Source organism: Mus musculus, chromosome 4 (assembly GCF_000001635.26).
Source record: "Mus musculus strain C57BL/6J chromosome 4, GRCm38.p6 C57BL/6J".
Classification (NCBI taxonomy): domain Eukaryota; kingdom Metazoa; phylum Chordata; class Mammalia; order Rodentia; family Muridae; genus Mus; species Mus musculus.
The window spans coordinates 59,580,899-59,602,994 of record NC_000070.6 but is presented as its reverse complement, the minus strand read 5'-3'; the positions used below and the strand labels follow the sequence as shown (position 1 = coordinate 59,602,994).

Genomic DNA, 22,096 nt, shown 5'->3' with positions numbered 1-22,096 from the left:
TATTTATTTATTTATTTATTTATTTATTTATTATGTACAGAGTTCTGCCTGCACATATGCCTACATACCAGAAGAGGGCAACAGAGCAACAGATCACATTACAGATGGTTGTGAGCCACCATGTGGTTGTTGGGAATTGAACTCAGGACTTCTGGACGAGCAGGCAGTACTCTTAACCTCTAAGCCATCTATCTCTCCAGCCCTCTACATTTATTTTAATTTTTTTTTTATCTCTGTTTTTTGTTTTTTCAGAGAGGGTCTTACTATATAGCCAGGCTGGCCTTAAACTCACAAAAGATCTGCCCAACTCTGTCTCCTGAGTGCTGGGATTAAAGGTAGGTGCCACCACACCCAGCTAGATTTATTCATTTTCAGTGTTTGTGTGTGTGTGTGTGTGTGCACGTGCGTGTGGTGTGCACATTCATGTGAGTGCCCATAGAGTCCAGAAGAGGGCATAGGATTGCCTGAGTAGCTGGGAGTGTAGTGGAGACCACTGCAATCTGCTTAGTAGAAATATATTCCATATAAAGTAAAAACCCATTATCATAATCATCTATAATTTCAAGGGAAATTATTTTTAAATAGTGGACATTGGAGAGTTCTGAATATTCTCAAGTCAGACCACTAGTTATAAGACACAGCTGCTCATTCATCTTCATAGTCTAAGATATTACTCTTTAAAAACAAACATTTTAGCTGGGTAGTAGTAACGCACACATTTAGTCCCAGGACTCAGGAGGCAGAGGCAGGTGAACCTCTGTGAGTTCCAGGCTGGCCTAGTCTACAGAGTGAGTTCCAGGACAGCCAGGGGTACAGAGAGACCCCATCTTGAAAAGCCAACAAAACAACCAACCAACCAACCAAACAAACAAACAGGAAGCTGGAGAGATGTCTCAGTGTTTAAGACACTGGCTGTTCTTCCAGTCTTCCAGAAGTCCTGAGTTCAAATCCCAGCAACCACACAGTGGCTCACAACCGTCTGTATTGGGATCTGATGCTCTCTTCTGTTTGATCCCATATTCTGACATGCAGGTATATATACAGATAGAGCATTCCAATAAAATAAATAAATAATTTATTAATTTTTAAAAAAGAATAAAGAACTCTACTCCTGTATCATCTGTCATATATCTGAATAAGATCTTCACTCTGATTTCTAAGACTACCTTTTAAACAATCAGTTTCCTGCTTTGGAACTGGAGAATAACTGAAACAACCTTCTACCATCAGGTCATTTTAAAGCCCTAACCCCTATTTCTAGTGGTTTCTTATCTCTTAAGGTAGATACAGTGTGGGATTTTCTCTTCATTGGAAAACAGCTTGTAAAAGAATATATTCATTTTATTGCACAAACACACACAAAACCAGTGTGTTCACTGTATAAAATGTGGGACAACATTAATACTTTCAACAAATATAAGCATTACCTGGTGCAATTGCGTAGACATCAAAATTTTTTATTCCTTCTTCTTTTAAGATATTTTCATCAATAATAAAGTTGCCAGTAAAACTTTTTGGCCTTTTGAAAATGGAATATGCAGCGTCCGCAATGATGTCAACTTTTCTACATTGGTTTTCAACACCAGATCCTCCCAGCATATCCATAGCAGCAGTGTGAATGGCTGCAGAGAACACACATACACACATATGACTCCATATGACTATGCAAATAGCAAGTCCGTACCAAGGTGGTCAAAATGACCAAGGTGGCAAAAAGGAGACTACGGTCAGGGACTCACTAATGTTCTATAGGCAGAATCTATAGACAGAAGAGGGGTGGGGAGGGCAGCAGAAACAAACACTCTGTTCCTCGACACAGAACCGGGGAGACAACAAGCAAACTCCTCTGCTACACAACACAGAATACACATGCAGAAGTCCTTCCTGAGAAGCACAGCAAACCTGCTTTGATTTCTGCTGTAGAATGTTCAAGAGTTTGTACAGTAGTCTTGCAAGTTGAAAAAGCCGGTCACGGGCTAACAAACCAGCCCTGGATTGAAAGGTGGGTGAGTGGGATTTTTAAGCTAATGGGGTCATGACTTTTGGCAACTTTCACACCTTTGGGCCTCAGCTTCCTGTTTCCAAAATGTGAAGCTGCCTTTCCAATGTTTTTGTCACTGCATTAGAAAGCAGATGATATTCCTTCCTTACATGATATGTCGCAGTATTCCCAGTGTCTAAAACAATGTCAAGGCTGGAGGTGACCCTCCTCTCTGCAGCCATTACCAAATCAGTAGCTGACAGTCTCATCCCTGCATGCGGAAAATCTGTTCTGAACTGGACTTTCCTGTTCCCACCCTGGTCTGGACCAGCCAAGAGTGAAGAGGTAGTCGCTCCCTCAACTCAGCAGAAACTATGAAAAGATCTTATAACAGGAAAAAAACAGGGACTCCCTGCTCCCAATCCCTTTTCTGTTCATGTTCAGCTCATCAAAGTACTAAAGCTGGAGGGCAGAGCTGCTAGTGTGGAGAAGCAACATGTCCTGGTTTGACATACACAGTCTTTACACAGGAGCAAGTGTGTTTTTAAACGCAGATACCTCACACCTGCCAGGCAATCCCAGCACTTGCGAGGCAGAGGCAGGTGGAGCTCTGTGAGTTCAAAGCCAGCCTGGTCTACAAAGAGAGCCTAGAGCAGCCAGAGTTATTACACAGAGAAACCCTATCTCAAAAAACACAAACCCAAACAGAACCAGATACCTCACAACCACCCCACTGCCCCACCATCCCACCCCACCTCACAGCCCCACCCCTGCTGTGAGCTTCACTTCCCTCCTGAATCTATTTTCATTTTCTCTTACTCAGCAGTCTAACTCAGGTTCCCACCTCCTCTCTGTAATTCCATGTCAATTAAATGTCTGACATAAACATGATATGGCTTCATTGCTATTTCCCTCTCTGCTTATTATTATTTTAAAATCTTTCCAAGAGCTCTCTACTGGATCTAGTGGGCAGTTCAAGCTGCCAGGCTAGGGAGGGAACTCTACTAGAGTACCTGCCTAGCAGATGTGAGGCCTGTGTTCAAACCCCTGCACCAAAATGGAGAACAGAATCTGGTTGCCTAAATTGGCAAATTAGACCGAAGTCTAAGTTCACCCATCTCTGCACCCTCCACCCAACATTCCAGTGGACCTGAAGCTTAGGTGCTGGAGAAGCCCAGATGCAACAACAGCCAAGAGCCTATTGTAATATACCTCTTCAGTCTCCTGTCTACCACACACACATTTCCCATGCTGCATGCCACTGCCTGTTGTTCCTGCTGTCCATGAATATCAAGCCCAGTTTTCGTCCTGGTAACCCCAACATTCCCTGGAGATCACATGCCAATTTACATCTCCATTTGAAACTTGCTCTTAACTCATTAACATGGGCTGCATGACCCTCCCACTGTGTTCAAAAGCACTCTGTATGTAATTCCTCATTCTGTGCATCACAAAGAACACAACTGTAAATTCAATATTATCATGTCTTAGGGCCTAATAATACTACTGGCTCCGAAGTGTCAGGTAAAACACCCAAAACAAATACCTCAGAGCCAAAGCAAATCCCTTTTCAATCCTGATAATACCTTCAAGCCTTCCTGTCAGTCCACCTATTACATAAGCTTATGAAGAATGTCTAGTCTAGAGCTACCAGAGGCGGGCACACTACACACTCAATCACCACTTGCTATTTATCAGTATTCACTGAAATCTGGGACTAGAGAGATGTCTCAGTGGTTAAGAGTCCTGGTTGCCCTTTCAGAGATCCTGAGTTCAATTCCCAGTACCCAGATGACAGCTGACAAACATCTATTACTATAATCTCACGGGATCCTACGCCCTCTTCTAGTATGCAGACGTACATGAAGACAAAACACACACATACATAAAATACATAAATACATCTTTAAAAACATACTCAGTGAAACCTACAATAACTATTGTAAGACAGACTCAGAAGACACCATCTTCATCCTTCTCGAGTTTTCATTCCAGTAAGGCACTAGACAACCATAAACTAATCATGTATTCTGAGTGTTGGAAGCGACATCAAGGAGAGGGACAGATTATGGAAGCTAATGGTGAATCCTGATCTTGTAAGAACTATTAGTGGCACAGGCACAGCTGAGCATTCGCTCTCATTACGTCTCCTGTAAGTGGCCTGCCTTCAAGACTTCATACTATTGAGCTTCTTCCTGCGTTACCCGTGGAGTCCTTCTTTCTTTATCATGTTGCAATGACAATAGTCCTTTCTCTGCTTCTTAGATGGCACCCAATCTTGAGACTTTATGTTATCATTCATTGCTGATTATCCACAAGGGCTTATAGCTAACCCTCAGACTCATAAGCTCAGTTGCCGACCATCAGTCTCTACCTCGATGCTCCGATGTCTGTAGTTAAGTTCTAATCTTGCTCCATCTATAGCTATCGTCATCTCAGTCATGTAACTCACTGCTCTGGTTACTCCAGTCTTGCAGTCATCACGGACGCTGTCTTATCTCTCTCCTATCATAGCCAATCCACCAGTAGATCCTGCTGGTGCTACCTCAGGATTACCTCAGCACCAGACCTCTCCCCACTTTTACTGCTACCATCCTGGTCATGGCCACCAGCATCAGTGACTTATTTCAGTTTCCTCTAAGTGGTTTTTCCTTTTGCTTCTTCAGAATCTAGGTTCTCCCTTCACTGAGCAGAGTCCCCTGTCCGGCTTCCATTTCCTCATTGATATCAGCACATCTTTTACTACTCTTTCTTACTTCCGATACACTGTACTTCTCCCTGTTCTTGGATCCCTACACCAGGCATTTCCATCCACAGGATCTTTGCACAGGCTGCAACTGTGAGCACTTTTCTCTCAGTAGCAAGGCTAACTCCAATCACATCCAACTCTATGCTCAAAAGCCACATTCTCAAAAAGGTGAAACCTTTCTACCCTGTTAGAAGTTAAAACCCGGCTGGGTGTGGTGGTGCACCCTTTTAATCCTAGCACTCAGAGACAGAGGCAGGTGGATCTCTGCGACTTTGAAGCCAGCCTGATCTACAAGGTGTGTTCTACAAAAGCCAGAGCTATATAGTAAAGAGATTCTGTCTTAAAAAGTAATAAACAAACAAATACTTGTTAAAAGCATCTCTCTCCAGTGTTAGAGACATGCTATTTCCCTGATTTTGCTTTGTTTTTACAAGCACTGCTACCTTCTGGCGTACTAACTTGAACCCCTGTGCTCAAGTGATCCTTCTGCCTCAGCCTCCAGTGTAGCTGGGACTACAGGCATGTTCACATACCCACCTACAACTACCACTTCTTTAATAAGCCTTTTGCTCTAAAAATCTATCAGGACTTGCTGAAAACACTTCTGTTGGCTCTCAGGAGACTCTCCGTATATTCCAGTGTGATGCTCTCATCATGGCTGCTGCCAAAGAGTCAGCCACTAAAGTAAAAGTAAAAGTGGGGAGATGGACAGCAAGGCTGCTACACTGCACAGTAAACAGTTGGCCTTGTTTCCCTAAAGATTCAGGTGACCTGAGACACTGCACAAGAGTCAGTGATAGGGCTGGGGATCCAGCTCACGGGTAGAGCTCACCTAATATGACCACGGCGCTGGGCTTGAGCATGGCACAGAGGAGGGGTACAAATCTAATTAAATGATTAAGTACAAACCTGTTCTAGGCCATAAGGCATTGACTGCAATTTCACCTCTAAATTCTTCAGCCATCCCAAGCACACACATAGACATGCCATATTTGGCAATGGTATAAGCTAAAAGAAACCACAAAGATTTAGTTGAGAAACTAATTTTTGGGTAGAAACAACCAATTTTCTGTTTTTGTTTTTGCCCTGATGATTTTTTTTAATTCACATTACATCCTGCCCACTGCCCCCCTCCAAGTCACCCCTCCCACAATCCTTCCCCCATCCCCTTCTCCCGTGAGAGCATGGGTGTCCCCTAAGTATTCCCCACCCCCATCCCCATACATTAAGTCTCTGCAGGGCTAGGCACATCCTCTCTCACTGAGGCCAGACAAAATATCCCCTTGGCTAACACTTACCACAGTGCTGTTTGAACCACAGTGGGTTTAGGTTCAGGGGTGGGCTGAGATTGAGAATATGACCTACTTTGCTCTTTTTTAAAAAAGGAATACATGCTTTGGATCTGAAAATGAAAGAAACGCAAGTCAACTCAATAGCTTCTGCTTTAAAGGACTTCTACAGAGTAACTAAACTTGCTCAGTGATGTGCTGGCATAACTTATGTGTGGAGTACTTTTGTTTTCAGAACGAAGATAATAAAAGGAACTGAAATCATGCTTTGAAATCATGCTTCATGTCTGCTTGATGGAAAAAACAACAATCCTCTTCTATATTAGCTTTCAGTTCAACTGAGGATATCTTCAATCATTACTGTCCCAAATTCTCCCACTCCAACACACACTCAATTTCCAGAAGCAGTTAATATACTAGTGAGGCAGTCATAGGTTCAAGTCCTGCTTCTGCCCCTTTGTATGTCACAGCCTTCTAGTTCTCAGAATTGTTACTATGAAATGGGTAATACCCAGTGCCCTCTAGGACTGATCCAAGGATTTAAATGAGATGCTTCAGATAGTGCATATGCTGGACATGAAGTAGAAAGTTGCTATGGGTACCACTGCATGTGCTAGTTATTTTACCACTACAAAGTGCGACGTATCTTTGAAAGCAATATATAATTTAGAGGTTTGATGTTGATTACTGGAGGTTTTTTGTTTTGCTTTTTGAGACAATAGTCTTACTACATAGGTCAAATTGGCCTAGACTTTACCATGTAGTTCAGGTAGCCTTGAATGTGGAACATTCTTACTGTACCTGTCTCCTGGGTATTAAGATTATACATATCTGCCCCCATGACAGCTATTTTTCATACTTATTTATTTATAGCTTATTTTTATTTATTAATTTTGGTTTTTAGAGACAGGGTTTCTTTGTGTTTCCCTGGTTTTTATGGAACTCACTCTGTAGGCCAGGCTGACCTCGAACTCACAGATATCCACCTGCCTCTGCCTCTTGAATATTGGGATTTAAAGGTGTGTGTCACCACTGCCTGAATCTAATTTTTTAAATAAATATATATATATATATATATATATATATATATATATATATATTACATATGTGAGAACACTGTCCTTGTCTTCAGACACACTAGAAGAGAGCATTGGATCCCATTACAGATGGTTGTGAGCCACCATGTGGTTGCTGGGACTTGAACTCAGAACCTCTGGAAGAGCAGCTAGTGCTCTTAACCTTTGAGCCATCTCTCCAGCCCCTATTATTATTATTATTATTTCAAAATATAAAACTCTTATCAATTTCAACACTTTTCCTTCCTTTTGGTTTTTTGAGACAGGTTTTTTTCTGTCTCAAAAACAACATGGCTGTTTTGCAACTAACTCTGTAGACCAGGCTGCTCTGAACTCAGAGATCAGCCTACCTCTGCCTTCTAAGTACTGGGATTAAAGGCGAGCACCTCCCTGTCTGACCTCTTCAGCATACGTTTTTTTTTTTTTTTTTGAACATTTATATATAAACAAAATTTTTTCAGCGTACTTTTAACTTTACACATCAAATACAATCAATATCACCACAGAGTTAAGTTGTCTTTCTCTCCCAAAGTAATTTGAGGACAAGCAAACGATATTATAGCTGATTTTCATTATTTACCTCAACCAATCAACAGGAAAAACAGAGTCGATTCCGGCAATAAAACCAAACTTTGTCCACAGAGAAGGAGGAAGGAGCTCCTCTCCGTGAGATCTCAGGCACCAGCTTTCCCGGGGTCTCCTGGACAAGCCCCTGCCAGCAGCGCTCTGCGAGCGAGGAGGGCCATCAACATTACAGATCCCATCCCACTTTTCAGAAAAACAAGCTCTGCCTTATACATCATATTGAACACTCCCAGCACAACACTTAGGTATTGTGCTGGCTTGTTTTCTGTCAACTTAATGCAAGCTCAAGTCATCTGAGAGGAGGGAACCCGAGTTAAGAATTTGCCTCCACAAGATCAGGTGCTAGGCAAGCCTGCAGTGCACTTTCTTAATCAGTGACTGGTGTGGAAGAATCCAGCCCATGGTGGGTGGTGCCATCCCTGTACTGGTGGTCTTGGTTCTTCCTTGGTTCAGGAAGCAGACTGAGAACGCCAGTAAGCAGCACCCTTCCATGGCCTCTGCCTCTCTTCCCACTTCCACATTCTTGCCCTGTCTGAGTTCTTGTACTGACTTCCTTCAATGACTGAGTATGATGTGGAAGTGTAAGCCAAAAAACTCATTTGGTCCAACTTGCTTTTGGTCATGGTGTTTCATAACAGAAATGTGGCCCTAACTAGGACAGATACTAATATAATTAGCTTAATCAGATAGGTAAATATGCCAACTAGATTTTAAACTACTGTTTGGTTCCCCTCTGTTTCTGGGTAGTTAAGTTCTCTGAGAAAACATTGGAACTTCCCTCCCCACACTCCTGTTGTGACTCACGTAAGGTAGGTGCCCCTGGTGTTCACATTCATCATCAAGTCCACTCTCTTGGTCGGAGTGTCCAACGTGTTGGTCAAGCTAATAGCACTGGCATTGTTCACCAAAATATCAATTCCTGTTTCCAAAGGAAACACTTCCATTTTAATACAAGTCAGAGTTTTATCTATATCTCTCCCCTCCCCTCATCATACACACAAGAGCATTTCCTTTGTGTGGTTGACCCCTCAGTTGATTCGCAAATGCACACACATACAGACATACACATATATACATATATAAAGATACATAGGTCTATAACACACACCCACACACAGATATACTTAGACGCTACGATTGACCAATAACTAATGTGAGACTCAGTAACTTTCAACACAGCAGCTTCTGATTTTCGCTGGTACAGTGCTCCAAGGAAAACTTCAAGGAGGCCAAGTCCTTACAAGCTGAGGCTTCAACCCTTATGAACCAGTCCTTTCTCACTGGCTCCAGGAACCTTGGGCCAAATCCTCTCTCGTACTCCCCAGGACCCAGGACCTATGCAAGCATACTATTCTCTCTCTCTCTCTCCACAAAGCTTCTGTTCTTAAAGGGAAGGGCTCCTTTCTGATTTTAGGAACTAGGGAAGAGAATGATCTTGAGTTTCAAATCCCAAACAAGGCTTTTTAAAAGTGACTCATACACAGAAACACACATACACACACACACACACACACCCCTAAAATAATCTCAATTGTTGTGTACTCTATCTACTTTTTATGTAAATGCAATATATCTTGTTTTTAGTTATATGCTTAACAAAAATAAGAGCAAATGAAAATATCAGTGAAAATACTGCTATGCAGAGGGTGCTAACTAGCGCTAGGATGGGAACAACTGTTTGTGACTTGCTACATACCAGTTTACTTCAGTGAGTTATGTACCCCAAAATGACGGTGACACAGAGAGGAAGAAACTACAGTCTGGTGACCCTCCACCCACCACATGTTCCTACTGCTCACTGTACTGATGCCACCACCTCTCACTGAGCCTAGCTTACATAACATATATACAGGGATGCAGGGATGGGGGAAGGAACACAAACAGGGTGGGGTACTACCCATGGTTCCAGGTATCAACTGCAAGTTGTTACATCTATATTTTATCAATGTTCAATAACTCTTTCAGAATCAAGGGACTACCTCCAAATTTCTCCACAGCTTTCTCCACTGCACTGTTGATTTGCTGTTCATCTCTCACATCAACAACACAAGGCAAGGCCGTCCCTCCAGCTGCTTCAACTACAGAGAAGTGAACAAAAAGCATTCAAGTATTTAGGATTACACCTTTATTCTGATGCCACCATAGTGAAAAGAAAAGGTTCCCTCTTCCAGTGAAATAAGAGATAAATTACAAGGTCTTACAACCACAGCAGGCAGACTGACTAAATATAGCTTCAGACCAGTTGGGGCTTTGGGGGCACCAGGAGCACACACAGAGTACCTACATACACACAGGCAAAATGCTAATGCACACAAAATAAATACATGTAAAAACAATTAGCATGTTCACTCCATCCTACCTCAGATGTCTACCTCCACCTCCCACTCAAGAATAACTCCCCTAAGAAATTAAATTTTTTCCAGGGCTGGAAATGGAACCCAGGTCTTTATACTTCCAACTTATACTCCGAGCCCTAAGATAGGAGTTAATTAGAATCTCTCAGATTGCTCAAAAGAGCTAGAGGGGAAAGATGGTCAGAATGCCCTCTCTTAAGTAACAAAATGAATACTTCCTTAAATGTACTTTTTTTTTGAGACGGGGTCTATGTAATCTTGGTTGGTCTGGTTCTCAGTCTGTAAACCAGGCTGGCCTGGGACTCACAGATATCCACCTGCCCTTGCCTCGAGAGTGCTGGAATTAAAAACATGTACCACCATTTATTTAGTATATTTTAATGTACATGCACATGCCACAACATGCATATTGTTGGAGGAAAACTTGCAAAAGCCATTTTTTCCACAGTGTGGGTTTGGGGACCTAGCTCGGGTTGTCCGGCTTGGCAGCACGGTCCTTTCTTTACCTGCTGGGCTATCTCACCAGCCCTAAATGCAATTAGTTTCAGAGTAACTTTCAAATAGCTTAAACTAAACTCTGTAGCAAATTCTGTACTGACACCACTGTGAGGACAGCCCATGCATGGCAGTTGTCACACTCACTTTCTTCAGCAGCCGTGTAGATTGTGCCGAGGAGTTTCGGGTGCTTTTGGGTGGTCTTCGCAGCAATGACAATATTGGCTCCATCCTTTGCGGCTTTCAAGGCAATTGCTTTGCCAATGCCTCGGCTTGCACCTGTGATAAAAACTGTGCATCCCGCTAGCTTCCTGAACAGAGCAAAGGCGACCTGGTTAGAAACTTCACTGTTCTCTTTCTACCAGCTCATACATATTCCCAGGATTTTCCCTATACCTCCACCCACTTTACTGCCACTGTACATGACTGGTAAATGATTTATGACAACTGCAGTTGGCCAATCTTACTGAGATCTAACAAACAAAATCTGCTCAAATACTGAGTAAATCTTAAGGAGAAAACATGTAAGTTTTTTCCATAAAAAAGTATTAAGAAGGCTGTGTGCTATATAGGATGCATGTGTGTGGGGATGTACAGACCTAAGTGGATGCACAGAGGGCAGAGGAGGGCCAGGTCTCTTCTCCAATCACTCTCTGATCCAAGCCTCCTGAGACAAGGTCTCTAGTGAGCCTGGAGCTAGGCTGTAACCTAGCCTACAGCAAACTAGCTGTCACCTGAAGGATCTTCAGGTTACATTACAGGTTAGCATACCCATAGACAGCTTTTCTTACAGTGGAGGGGGGATTTAAACTCAAGGTCCTTAAGCTTACTTGGCAAGCACTTTTACCCAGGGACTTAGGACCCAGCCATGAGAGTTTTGGATGTTGCTGTTTTAGAGACAAGCAGCAAAGGCCAGCCTTGATCCCCTTAAGTCCTCCTGTGCTAGGATTACAGGCACTTACCACCATGTCTACTAAGGTGTGTTTGCAAGGAGCACACTTACACATAGATTTTTCTTATCCTTTACATTCTATAGTACATTTCAAATTCTCTATAATAAATACATAATACTTGATTTTTTAAAAATTCTCTAAAAACAGTAGCTGGAGTGGAAAAATCCCAAATATGGATCAACCAATGAGTGGATAAATTTAAGTGGTTTACCCTCAAAATGGAATAGTGCTTGATAATGGAATGGAATGAGTAACTAAGATATACTACAGTATGGATAAATGCTCTAAGAAAAAGAAAGCAGCCACACAGATCACATTGAGACTGGATTACATGGCACGGACAGGAATAGTCAAACCTATAGAGACTCAAGATCAGCAGCTCCCTGGCGGGAGTCGGGGGGGGGGGCGCGGGGGGGGGGAGAGGGAGGAGGGGTGGAAGCTGACAGCTCAGGTAGAAGCTTCTTTCTGGGATGATGGAGGTTTTAAAATGCAGGGAGGTGGTAGCGCATGCAGAGGCAGGTGAATCTCTAAGTTCGAGGCCAGCCTGATCTACAACGGTCCAAGTCAGGCTACAAAGAGAAACCCTATCTTGAGGAAAAAAAAAAAAAAAAAGTAAAGAAAGGTTTTAAATTGGGTGTGTTGGGTGTGGTGATGGTTTTTTCTGTGCAGAGGCAGAGCCAGTGACTGACGACTGTACAAATTACATCTCAGTAAAGCTGTCAAACAAGCTTAAAGGAGTAAGACTAGGCTGACAGAAATGGCCCTGATTCAAACATCCTGCCATCCCTAGATCTCATTTCATTCTGTGGTAGTTGGAATGAAAATGGCCCCATAGGCTCATAGGAACTGGAACTATTGGTAGGTGTGGCCTCATTGGAGTAGGTATGGCCTTGTTAGAAGAAGTGTGTCCCTGTGGGTGGGCTTTGAGGTCAGAACTTCAAGCCAGGCCTAGTGTGACCCAATCTCTTCCTGCCAATCCAGATGTGGAACTCTCAGGTCCTCCTCCAGCACCATGTCTACCTGCACTCGGCCATCCTCCCCACAATGGACTAAACCTCTGAAACATAAGCCAAACCCAATTAAATGTTTCCTTCATAAGAGTTGCCATGGTCATGGTGTCTCTTCACAGCAACAGAAACCAAACTAATACACCTTCTATCTTAACTTTAAATTTTCTACCTACTCTGCTGTTAGGTGATAATAAGTCAGGTGTGACTTTGTTAACAAAAAACAGAAGGTTCCTGCTGGTCCTGGATTACACTGAAGTAGGGCAATCAATGTAGGTGCAGGCAGAGGTGGTTTTGAAATAAGGAACAATCATACCTAAGTTACTTTTCTATTGCTGTAATAAAATACTATAACCAAAGCAACTGATAGAAGATGAAGGATTTATTTGGTCTTATGGTGCCAGAGGAAGAAACTCCATCACCTCCCCAGCAGGGATGGAGGCAGCAGGCAGGCCCGATGAACAGTAAGCTGGGAAGTCATATCCTGGCTACAAGCAGGAAACAGAGAGCTCAAACTGGGGCTGTAGCTTGGCTTTGAGGCTTCACACCTCTTCCAATGCGGCTATGTATCTTAAACCTACTCAGACAACACCAGCACTGGGGGACCAAGGGGCTAGACATCTGAGTTTGCGGGAACGCTACCATTCAAATCATAAATCACTCTGATGGGAAGAAACCAACATAGGGAAGTGGGAACGAGACAGAAAGGTGATTTTTAGTAAAATATAGTAAATATACAAAGAACATGTAAAATGAGCATATACAGCTTAAATAAAAACAATGATGTGTTTACTATCCCAGCCAAGAAAGAGAGTAGTACCAATACTGCAGAAGCTACCAGCCCACCTCTCTCTGTTATGGTTTGAAAATGAAATGTCCTCTACAGCCTTATGTTTTAAACACTTGTTCCTAACTGTGGAGTTTTGGGGGTGCTCCTTTAGGGGGGGACTAGCTGGAGGAAGGTCCCTGGGGACAGGCCCGTGAGTTATACCTGGCCCCACTTCTTGCCCCTTTCTCTACAATTTGTTCCACTATGATACAGAGCTTCCACATGTCCCTGATATGCCCCAACCCCATGATGGACTGAAACTCTCTGAAATTAGGAGTTAAAATAACCCTTCCCTTCCCTTGTTCCTGAGAGGTATTTTGACCATGGCAATGCAGAAATAACAAAAACATTCTCTACCTTACATGCTTCCTTTCCCCACCCCACAAAGTAAAGAGGATCGTAAATATTATCAGTCATTCTTTCTAAATTACTGATAGTATCTATACATCTATGTCTAACCAAGGGTCAGCCAATTACAGCCCACAAATCAAGTCCAAATTATTACCTATGGGTGTATGGGGAGGGCCTAGAGCTAAGAATGACATTTACAAATGAACACTTATTTGTAACCAACTTAATGACAGAAAACACTAATCCTAAGCCCCAGTGTGTGGCACTTTGCTATAATATCCTAGAAAATTATATCACTCTAGCAACCCCCCAAAACTTCTCATGAGCCGGGCAGTGGTGGCGCACACCTTTAATCCCAGCACTTGGGAGGCAGAGGCAGGTGGATTTCTGAGTTCGAGGCCAGCCCGGTCTACAAAGTGAGTTCCAGGACAGCCAGGGCTATAAAGAGAAACCCTGTCTTGAAAAAAGACAAAAACAAAAAAAAACCCAAAAAACAAAAAACTTCTCATGAGATACTATACTACAAAAATCGTGCCCAATTATTTTGAATACCCACAAAAAATGTAATGGAGGTTGAATTTTATGTCTTTTAAATAAGTATGTCCATCTCCAATGTTGCCTTTTGGTTCACAAAACCAAGTATTTACTAGCTGGCCTTTTACAGAAAAATCCTGTCTAGCTATGTTCTGAACAGTGCACTCTTTAGGTTTTTTGCCTAATTTTGAACTCCATATAATAGATTCATAAAGTATGCGATTCCGTTGAGAGCTATCCACATTCATTCAAGAAACTATACTTACTTTTCCTCAATCCATAAAATTCCACACATGAATGCATTGTATCCGTCCTACTGTTTAGGAGGAGTGGAATTACAAGTGTTGCTGAGCCCATCTCTCAACCACGCATGCCAGGTTTTCTATAGAACACACACCACCAGTGAAACTGCTATGCATTGGTTTCTGGTCTCAGTCTGGTAAATTCCTTTTAAGAGCAGTGAGGGGTGCTGGAGAGTTGGCTCAGTAGAGTTTGAAGTGTTCTGTCTGAGGACTAGAATCTGGATCCCTCAGACACCCACCTCAGGCAGCTTAGGAACGCCTGTAACCCCAGGCTCAAAGGATCCTCCTCCCCTGCTGGCCTCTCTAGGATACACAGACACACAGAAACAGCTATACACACATAAAATAAAATTTAAAATGCTTTAAATCAATGAAGGGTTTATTTGGGCTTCCAGTTTGAGGGGATTCATGGCAGGGAAGGCATGGTGGTGGGAAAGACAGGCAACTGCACACAGTGTGACTGCACACAGTGTGACTGCAGTCAGGAAGCTAGCAGAGACAAACACCGCTGCCAATTTGCTTGACTCTTTCTTTCCCCTTTTTGCTTAGTTCAGGCCCCAGCCTGTGCTATGGCCTCTACTTGAATTGAGGGTGGGTCTTCCATCTCCAGTTAAACCCCTTCAGGCACACACAGGGGAGTGATTCTAGGTGATTCTAAATCCAATCAAATATTTGAAATGGGGGTGGGTGCACACAGCTCAGTGGCAATGACTGGCTCAGTTGCACAGGGTCCTTTGTTCATGCTCCTTCATCAGAAAGGGGAGGGGTGTGCTGGTGATGTCTCTCCCTTCACACATCAACCACCAGAGCTTATATGACACTGTGATGGATCAACGAAAATCTCAAAAGTGACCACAAACTCTGGGACACTCCTTCCCTCAAGGAAAGGAGCAAGTTTCCTCCTCCCTGGATTCTGGCTTGTCTAGCTTTTGTTGAAAAAAAAAGACTGGGGTAGAAGTGCCATCCAATTCTTACACTTCCAAGCCATGCTGGCTGGTTTTATGCCAACTAGATATCAGGTACAGCCAGTTAGGAAGAGGAAACCTCAGTTGAGAAAGTGCCCCCTCTTTCTCAATACCACGTCTGGACTGGTGGTCTAGAGTGCTATAAGAAAGCATGGTGAGCAAGCCATCAAGAGCAAGCCAGACAACAGCACTCCTCCATGGCTTCTGCTCCAGTTCCTGCCCTGAGTCCCCTCAGTGATGGACTGTGCTGTGGAGCTATAAGCTGAAATAAGCCCCCTTTCCTCCTAGAGTTGACTTTGGTCAATGGTACTCTGTCACAGAAACAGGAACTTTAACTACGACAATGGTCTTCTAACTGAGAAGCCCGATCCTCAGCTGCAAAGTGGCAGCATGGCTAAATTATAAGGCCTGTGTATGGCAAGCCGAGTGCTGAGAAGTGTATTCGTACATTTGACCTCAACATAATGTGCACGAGGTAGAAAACTCCAAGCAAACCAAAGAGCTGTGAATAACACGATGCTTTAATCCGGTGACCTTGGGGTAGTTTATCAGACAACACATAAATGAAGCACACACTCAAGTCCAGTTTTGCCAAGCAATGCCAGACGTTACTTTAGCTTTTTATGCAGAAAACTGTGTCACCCACATATGATGGCAGCATGCTTTATTTCAGTCCAATTCACACACCCTCCCCTTCCTTACACTTAATTTACTTTTAGCCAGACAAAGTGTTCCCAGACAGAATACTGAAATGCAAGAAAATAAGACGATCAAAGGTTGTCAGAGAGTAAGGGAGTGCCTGCCTTTAATCCCAGTATTTGAGAGGCAGGGGGCAGAGGAAGGTAGATTTCTATAAATTCCAGACCAGCCTGGTCTATATAGCAAGTTCCAAGCCAGGCAGATCTACACAGTAAGACCTTGTCTCAAAAACAGATAGATAATTTTTAAGTCTAAATTAAAAGGCTAGGGGTATATGTAAACAGTATAGGACCTGCTTTAGCATGTACGAAGCCCTAGGTGTTTGACATTTAGCACCATACAGGAAACAATAAGCTGGTTAGGTTAGTCATGTGGCAACAGAAACCCCATGCTGGTGTGGTTACACACCTGGGATCCTAGCTCTCAGAAAGTTAAGGCAGAGTTAACAAAAATTCAAAGTCAGCGTGGGATATACAGTAAGTTCCAGGCTGGGTTGGAGACTCCACCTGAAAGAAAAAGAGAAAGAGAGAAGAAGGGAGATAGATGGGGAGGAGGAAGGGTAGGAAAAGGAAAGAAATCGTTAAATCCCAACCACTGAGATTTCAGATAATAAAATCTAGGTACTGACAGAGGCATGGATCCTCTAAATGAGGACAAGGACCCAGGTACTGGCTTGGAGAATATAAAAGGAATGTCTCATGTCGAAAGTAAGAACAAAGACCCTGTCTGCTCTGTTAATAAGACAGAACAACGCCGGGCAGTGGTGGCACATGCCTTTAATCCCAGCACTGGCACTGGCACTGGCACTGGCAGAGGCAGAGGCAGAGGCAGAGGCAGAGGCAGGTGGATCTCTGAGTTCCAGGCCAACCTGGTCTACAGAGTTCCAGGACAGCTAGTGCTACACAGAGAAACTCTGTTACAAAAACAAACAAACAAACAAACAAAATGAAAAAAAAAGACAGAACAACAAGGGATAGATATGTAGAGGCCTGGGGTGGGGGTGGGGGATGGCTCAGTCAGTGAAGAGCTTCCAGATCTGAATTCCATACCTTGCACCTACATACAAACCTAGCTGTGGTAGTGCACACTGCAAGGGAAATCTTTGTGAGTTCAAAGCCAGTCTATATATTGAGTCCCAGGCTACACAGGAAGACCCTGAATCATAAAAAGTATATATATAAGAGATATTTAGAATCCAGAGAGATGGTTCAGAGGTTAAGAGAGCTCTGTGCTCTTGCAGAGGATCATAGTTCAATACTGAGCACCCACATCGGGCAGCTCATAATTGGCCATTATTATAGCTCCAGGGAACCTGACACCCTCTTATAGCCTCCAAGGGCACTGAATACTCGTAATACACACCAATGAAAATAAAATAAAATAAACCCCACAAATACAGAGATGTTTAATGTTAAATAGTCACACGAAAATGTCTGCCAACTATTGACTTGCAGGGCTTGCCCCTTTGCCTGGTATACAGCTGGACTGAATCCCAGTAGGATAAAGGGCGCATTCTTCCTCACCCAGAGTCCAGGGCATGGGAAGCAGGAGTGGCAAAGGCAGCCAGATCTGTCCTACTAAGAAGGTCTCCAATGTGAGGATCAGAATGCCAATGGCAAGGGCGTTCTTCTCTATGCCATTGGTAGGTAGCCAGAACTTGCAAATGCACAGACAACCCATACTTTGACTTACTAAGAACCTCTCAAAACTAGAGTACATGCGATGAAAACAATTAACTACTTAAAAAAAATGAAAAATATATACAAGCAAGTCTCAAGCTCTAAAGTTTCAAAAACTAAAAACTCAAGAACAGACAAGAAGATTCTGAAACATAATCTAAATAGAGAGAATTGGCCTTTTTAGATTTTAAAGGTTTATAAAGCTAGAGTCATTTAAATTATTGGATTCTGATACATGAGTAGACAGATTAGGTAACATAGGACAGAGTATAGAAACATATCCCTATGCACACAAGATCTTCCCTTATGATGGTGGTACATCATCGAAAAGAAAGAATTAATAATTAGGTCAATGTGACTGCGAGGGTGGGGAAGCCATCTGAACAAAATGGTTTGGGCTTTCTAACTTACTTCCTGGGCTAAAATAAATCTCAGGTGGATGAGAAAAGATGAATATAGTACATATGTATATATATGTATATATACATATATATGTATCCACCATAAAATATGAAATATTTATTAAAAGTATAAAAGTAAGGGTGGGAGTGGGTAGCTTGGGAGAATGTGTCTAAAGCATGTGGGTCCCTGAGTTCAATCTCCAGCATCACAAAATAAGTAAATAAGTCAGCGTAAGACTAAGACATCAGAATAGCACCTAAAATAAAAGATCTTTGTGTGGTCTTACAGGCTCATCCCAGAAACAAAGCAGCCTTCAAAGGTCAGAGTGATGATCCTGACTTTGAGGAAGCATATTTATTCATGTTTAATAAGGACCATAGTCAATGCTATAAGAAAACTCAAAAAAAAAAAAAACTTGTGAAACATGGTAAAAGAAAAGATTTCTCAAATAAATACACAAGTTCTCAGAGACCAGTCAAAACTTTTGGTGGTGCTAGCTCTCTCGGGGCCAAGAGACTGAAAAGGTGCTCGCCTGAACATGCACGAAGCCCTGGATTCTGTCCCAGGTCTCACAGCACAATGACAAAGACACCTTGCTGGTTAAACCAGGTCAGTAAAAAGATACAGAAATGGCTTTAAACCACACTTTCTCAGTCTCTGCAGAGCTGACCCTTTGAACTAGACAGTTCCACTATCAGGGGATGTTTACTGCTTGTAAGTAGTTTACATCCATCTAGGGGCTCCACCACTTGGCATCCCCTTTCAGCTATGATACTCTGTCTCCTTAGATATTGCCAAATGTCTTCTGGAGGCCAAACTGTCTCACCTTCACTAGTGAAAAAATAATACAAATTTTAACTATAATGAAGAGCCCCCCCCCCCCCGCCACTGGATGGGTTCCCAAAGAATTTACTTAGTCTGTATTAGAACTATTTTTAATTACTCTAGTTTTATAAACCACTTTAATATCCAGAAAAGCCAGTTCACTTCATTCTTTTTCCCCCTTTCAGGCTATTCTAGGGTCTTTAGTTTTTCAAACTTCAGAACCTGTGACTGGCTAGATTGGGCTCAGTACTCTCAATAACACTTTTGATGGTGCAATTCTTTTGGTGGTGAATACCTGTCTGTCTTGTAGTATCAAAAATTTTTAAAATATATTCCCTTGGTTCTAGCAATTTCACTTTCAAGAATTTATCCCAGATAGTATATTCATCTATGTGTAAACAGACACATAGAGGGATAGTAAAGCCAGGCATGGTGGCACAGACTTTTAATCCCAGCACCTAGGAGGTAAAAGCAGGCAAATGTCTGTGAGTTCAAGGCCAGCCTGGTTCAAATCACAAGTTCAAAGACAGCCAGGTTTACACTCAATTCTTTTTTTAAATAGTTTTTAAAAAAGATTTATCTATTACTATTCATTAGTACACTGTAGCTGTCTTCAGATGCACCAGAAGAGAGTGTCAGACCTCACTATGGATGGTTGTGAGCCACCATGTGGTTGCTGGGATTTGAACTCAGGACCTTCGGAAGAGCAGTCAGTGCTCTTAACCGCTGAGCCATTTCACCAGCCCCGTTTACATTCAATTCAAACCAAAATAAAACAAAAGAATAATAATGGAAGCAAAGATAGAATAAAACACCACCAAGAAAAAGATAACAAACAGCTGGAAATGACTTAATATCCAACAATTGGAAACAGGTTAAGTACATAATGGTCTTCAATAATAGTTTGCAACCATTAAAGAGGACAAGGACAGGCTCATGCCTTTAATCTCAACTCTGGGGAGGCAGAGGCAGGAGGAACTCCCTGAGTTCAAGACCAGCCTGGTCTACAGAGAGAGTTCCAGGATAGCTAGGGCACAGACAAACCTTGTCTCAAAACAACAACAACAAACAAAACAAGAGGACAAAGACAAGCTGTGTGTACTGGAAACCTAAGTATGTGCCAAGACATGTCAGGTAAAAACAGCAAGCCCAAAATGGAGTTTGCTACTATTTTCTAAAAAGAAGGTATCCCTGTAAGGTATACAAAATATGTTGATAAGTACAAAAAATACAAACAGAAAGAAACTGGAGTTTTAAAGAGACTTATACCCTTTTGAACTATTTAAGTCTTTTAGCTGTCTATATGTGTCAAACTAATTACAGAATGGGCTTAACTTGTCACTCTGCTTAAGATAAACTTTATAGAACATAGTGGACCTACCTGAGTTCAGCAGGAACCAAGGGCAAGAAGAATCGGGAAGAACATTGTTTAATGGGTATTTGTTTTGATTTTGTAAAGTCCTGGTGACTGGCTGCACAATTGTGTCTCTATATAAGTGGGCTTGGGGGAGGGGGTGTAGACAAGGTTCTAACTCTGTAGCGTTTGCTGACAGAGTGAGCCTAGCACACTCACTATGTAGACCAGAACAGCCTCGAATCAATAGATCTTCTGACCCTGCTTCTGAGTGCTGGCATTAAAAGCAGGCGCCACCGCACCTGGCTAGGCTGGGATAAATATACTTCATTTTTAAGTAAAATAAATAAATAAACCCCTTACCAGAAATGTTCGTATTGTAACATTTTAACTCGCTACTAACTTGAAAACCATTTTCAAAACACCATTCTTCTATTATTCTACAATCAAGCATACAAACAGAAAATCTGAAGTCACTGTCTCAAGCGACCTTTCGCCTAGAAGATGAAAGCAACATTGTCACCAGGCCAAGCTAAAGGCGAGATGGGGCTACAACGGGTCGTCGGGGACACCTACGCTCGCGACCTTTCCCCGTGGAGTATCTGACACCACTGCCCCTTGCAGTGTACAACTTTTGAGTCTCAGTAGTACAGAACTTTGGGTTCTCGTGCATGCGCAGGTCCCAGCGACTCTATCTTTCCGCGAACCGGTGTTCCAGAGCGCGCGGCTCTGGGTTGCGCCGGCGACCTGCCGACTGGCCCCTGACCCCATCCCACCCCCGTCCTCTTACCCAGTGTTGGGCAGCATGACCTTCGCAGTTCAGAGAACTTGGTGGCAGTGGAACAGCAGCGAGCTGTGAGTGACAGGCGAACTTTCTCTCCGCATTTAGCCGCGCCCCGGGCCCCGCCCCGAGACCCGCTCGGGGACCGGCCCTCCTACAAGACCGAGATCCTACAAGACCGAGAGCTTACAAGACGGTGTGCGCCTGCGCACACCGGGCACTGGGCGGTTCTTCCCGCAGTTCTACAAACGACACCCAGGAAACCAACGCTCTGCGCAGGCGCTTTGGAGTACACCTCCGCCCCGCCCCTTTCCCGAGTCTGTAGGTGACAATCAGTTTCTCCTGTGGGCCACTGGCGTGTCTAGAGCATCATTACTACGTAGGCTTTTCCTCCTCAGCCTAGGTTCGGCGCATCGACGGCTCCCAGCCAGCCAGATGGCGGATTGAGGGGCGCTCCGGGGACTGACTTGAGGGTGCTGGGCGTCGTTTTCCCCTGTCTGTCCCCGAGCCAAGGCGCTCTCTCCGAAGAACACTTGTAGACATCTGAAAAATGCTTTTTGCAGAAGCCGGTCACTCTCATTTTCGCTGCCACTGAATCTAAATTTAGCCTGACCTCCAGTGTCTGGAGACAGGAGTTTCTGGAAGAGATCTTTGCAAAGGTCTCCCGCAAGCGTTCATCGTATGATCCGGGCCACAGAAATCAAGGTTGGAGAAGGAATCCTCAGTCCTGGAATGAATGCCGGAATGAGGTCGAGTCTGGGATTCAGTTTCGTTCTTGGAGTTATACCTAACTGAGCTACCCAGGAAATGAAATTGTTTTGTATTTTGTAGCGGGAGAAAAAGATGCTAACGAGGTTGTTATCTAAAGCTTAGTTCAGAAAACAAC

At 43.2% G+C, this 22,096-nt stretch overlaps 1 protein-coding gene across 4 annotated transcripts in view; it reads right to left on the bottom strand.

The window, feature by feature from the left end:
- The window catches only part of Hsdl2 (hydroxysteroid dehydrogenase like 2), a 37,178-nt gene extending 15,700 nt beyond the window's left edge, over positions 1-21,478 (bottom strand). The window contains exons 1-8 of one of the 4 annotated variants that reach the window (NM_001301367.1): positions 21,220-21,432; positions 16,578-16,675; positions 10,677-10,840; positions 9,660-9,758; positions 8,485-8,599; positions 6,029-6,132; positions 5,640-5,738; positions 1,428-1,622 (exon numbers count right to left, since the gene is read on the bottom strand). In NM_001301367.1, coding sequence (NP_001288296.1) covers positions 1,428-1,622; positions 5,640-5,738; positions 6,029-6,132; positions 8,485-8,519 — 433 coding nt within the window. In that variant the 5' untranslated portion in view covers positions 8,520-8,599; positions 9,660-9,758; positions 10,677-10,840; positions 16,578-16,675; positions 21,220-21,432. Of the gene's footprint in view, positions 1-1,427; positions 1,623-5,639; positions 5,739-6,028; positions 6,133-8,484; positions 8,600-9,659; positions 9,759-10,676; positions 10,841-16,577; positions 16,676-21,219 lie in introns of all 4 variants that reach the window. The other 3 variants (XM_017320391.2, NM_024255.3, XM_006538277.3) reach the window with 3 other exon arrangements.
- Between the last annotated feature and the right edge of the window lie 618 nt (positions 21,479-22,096).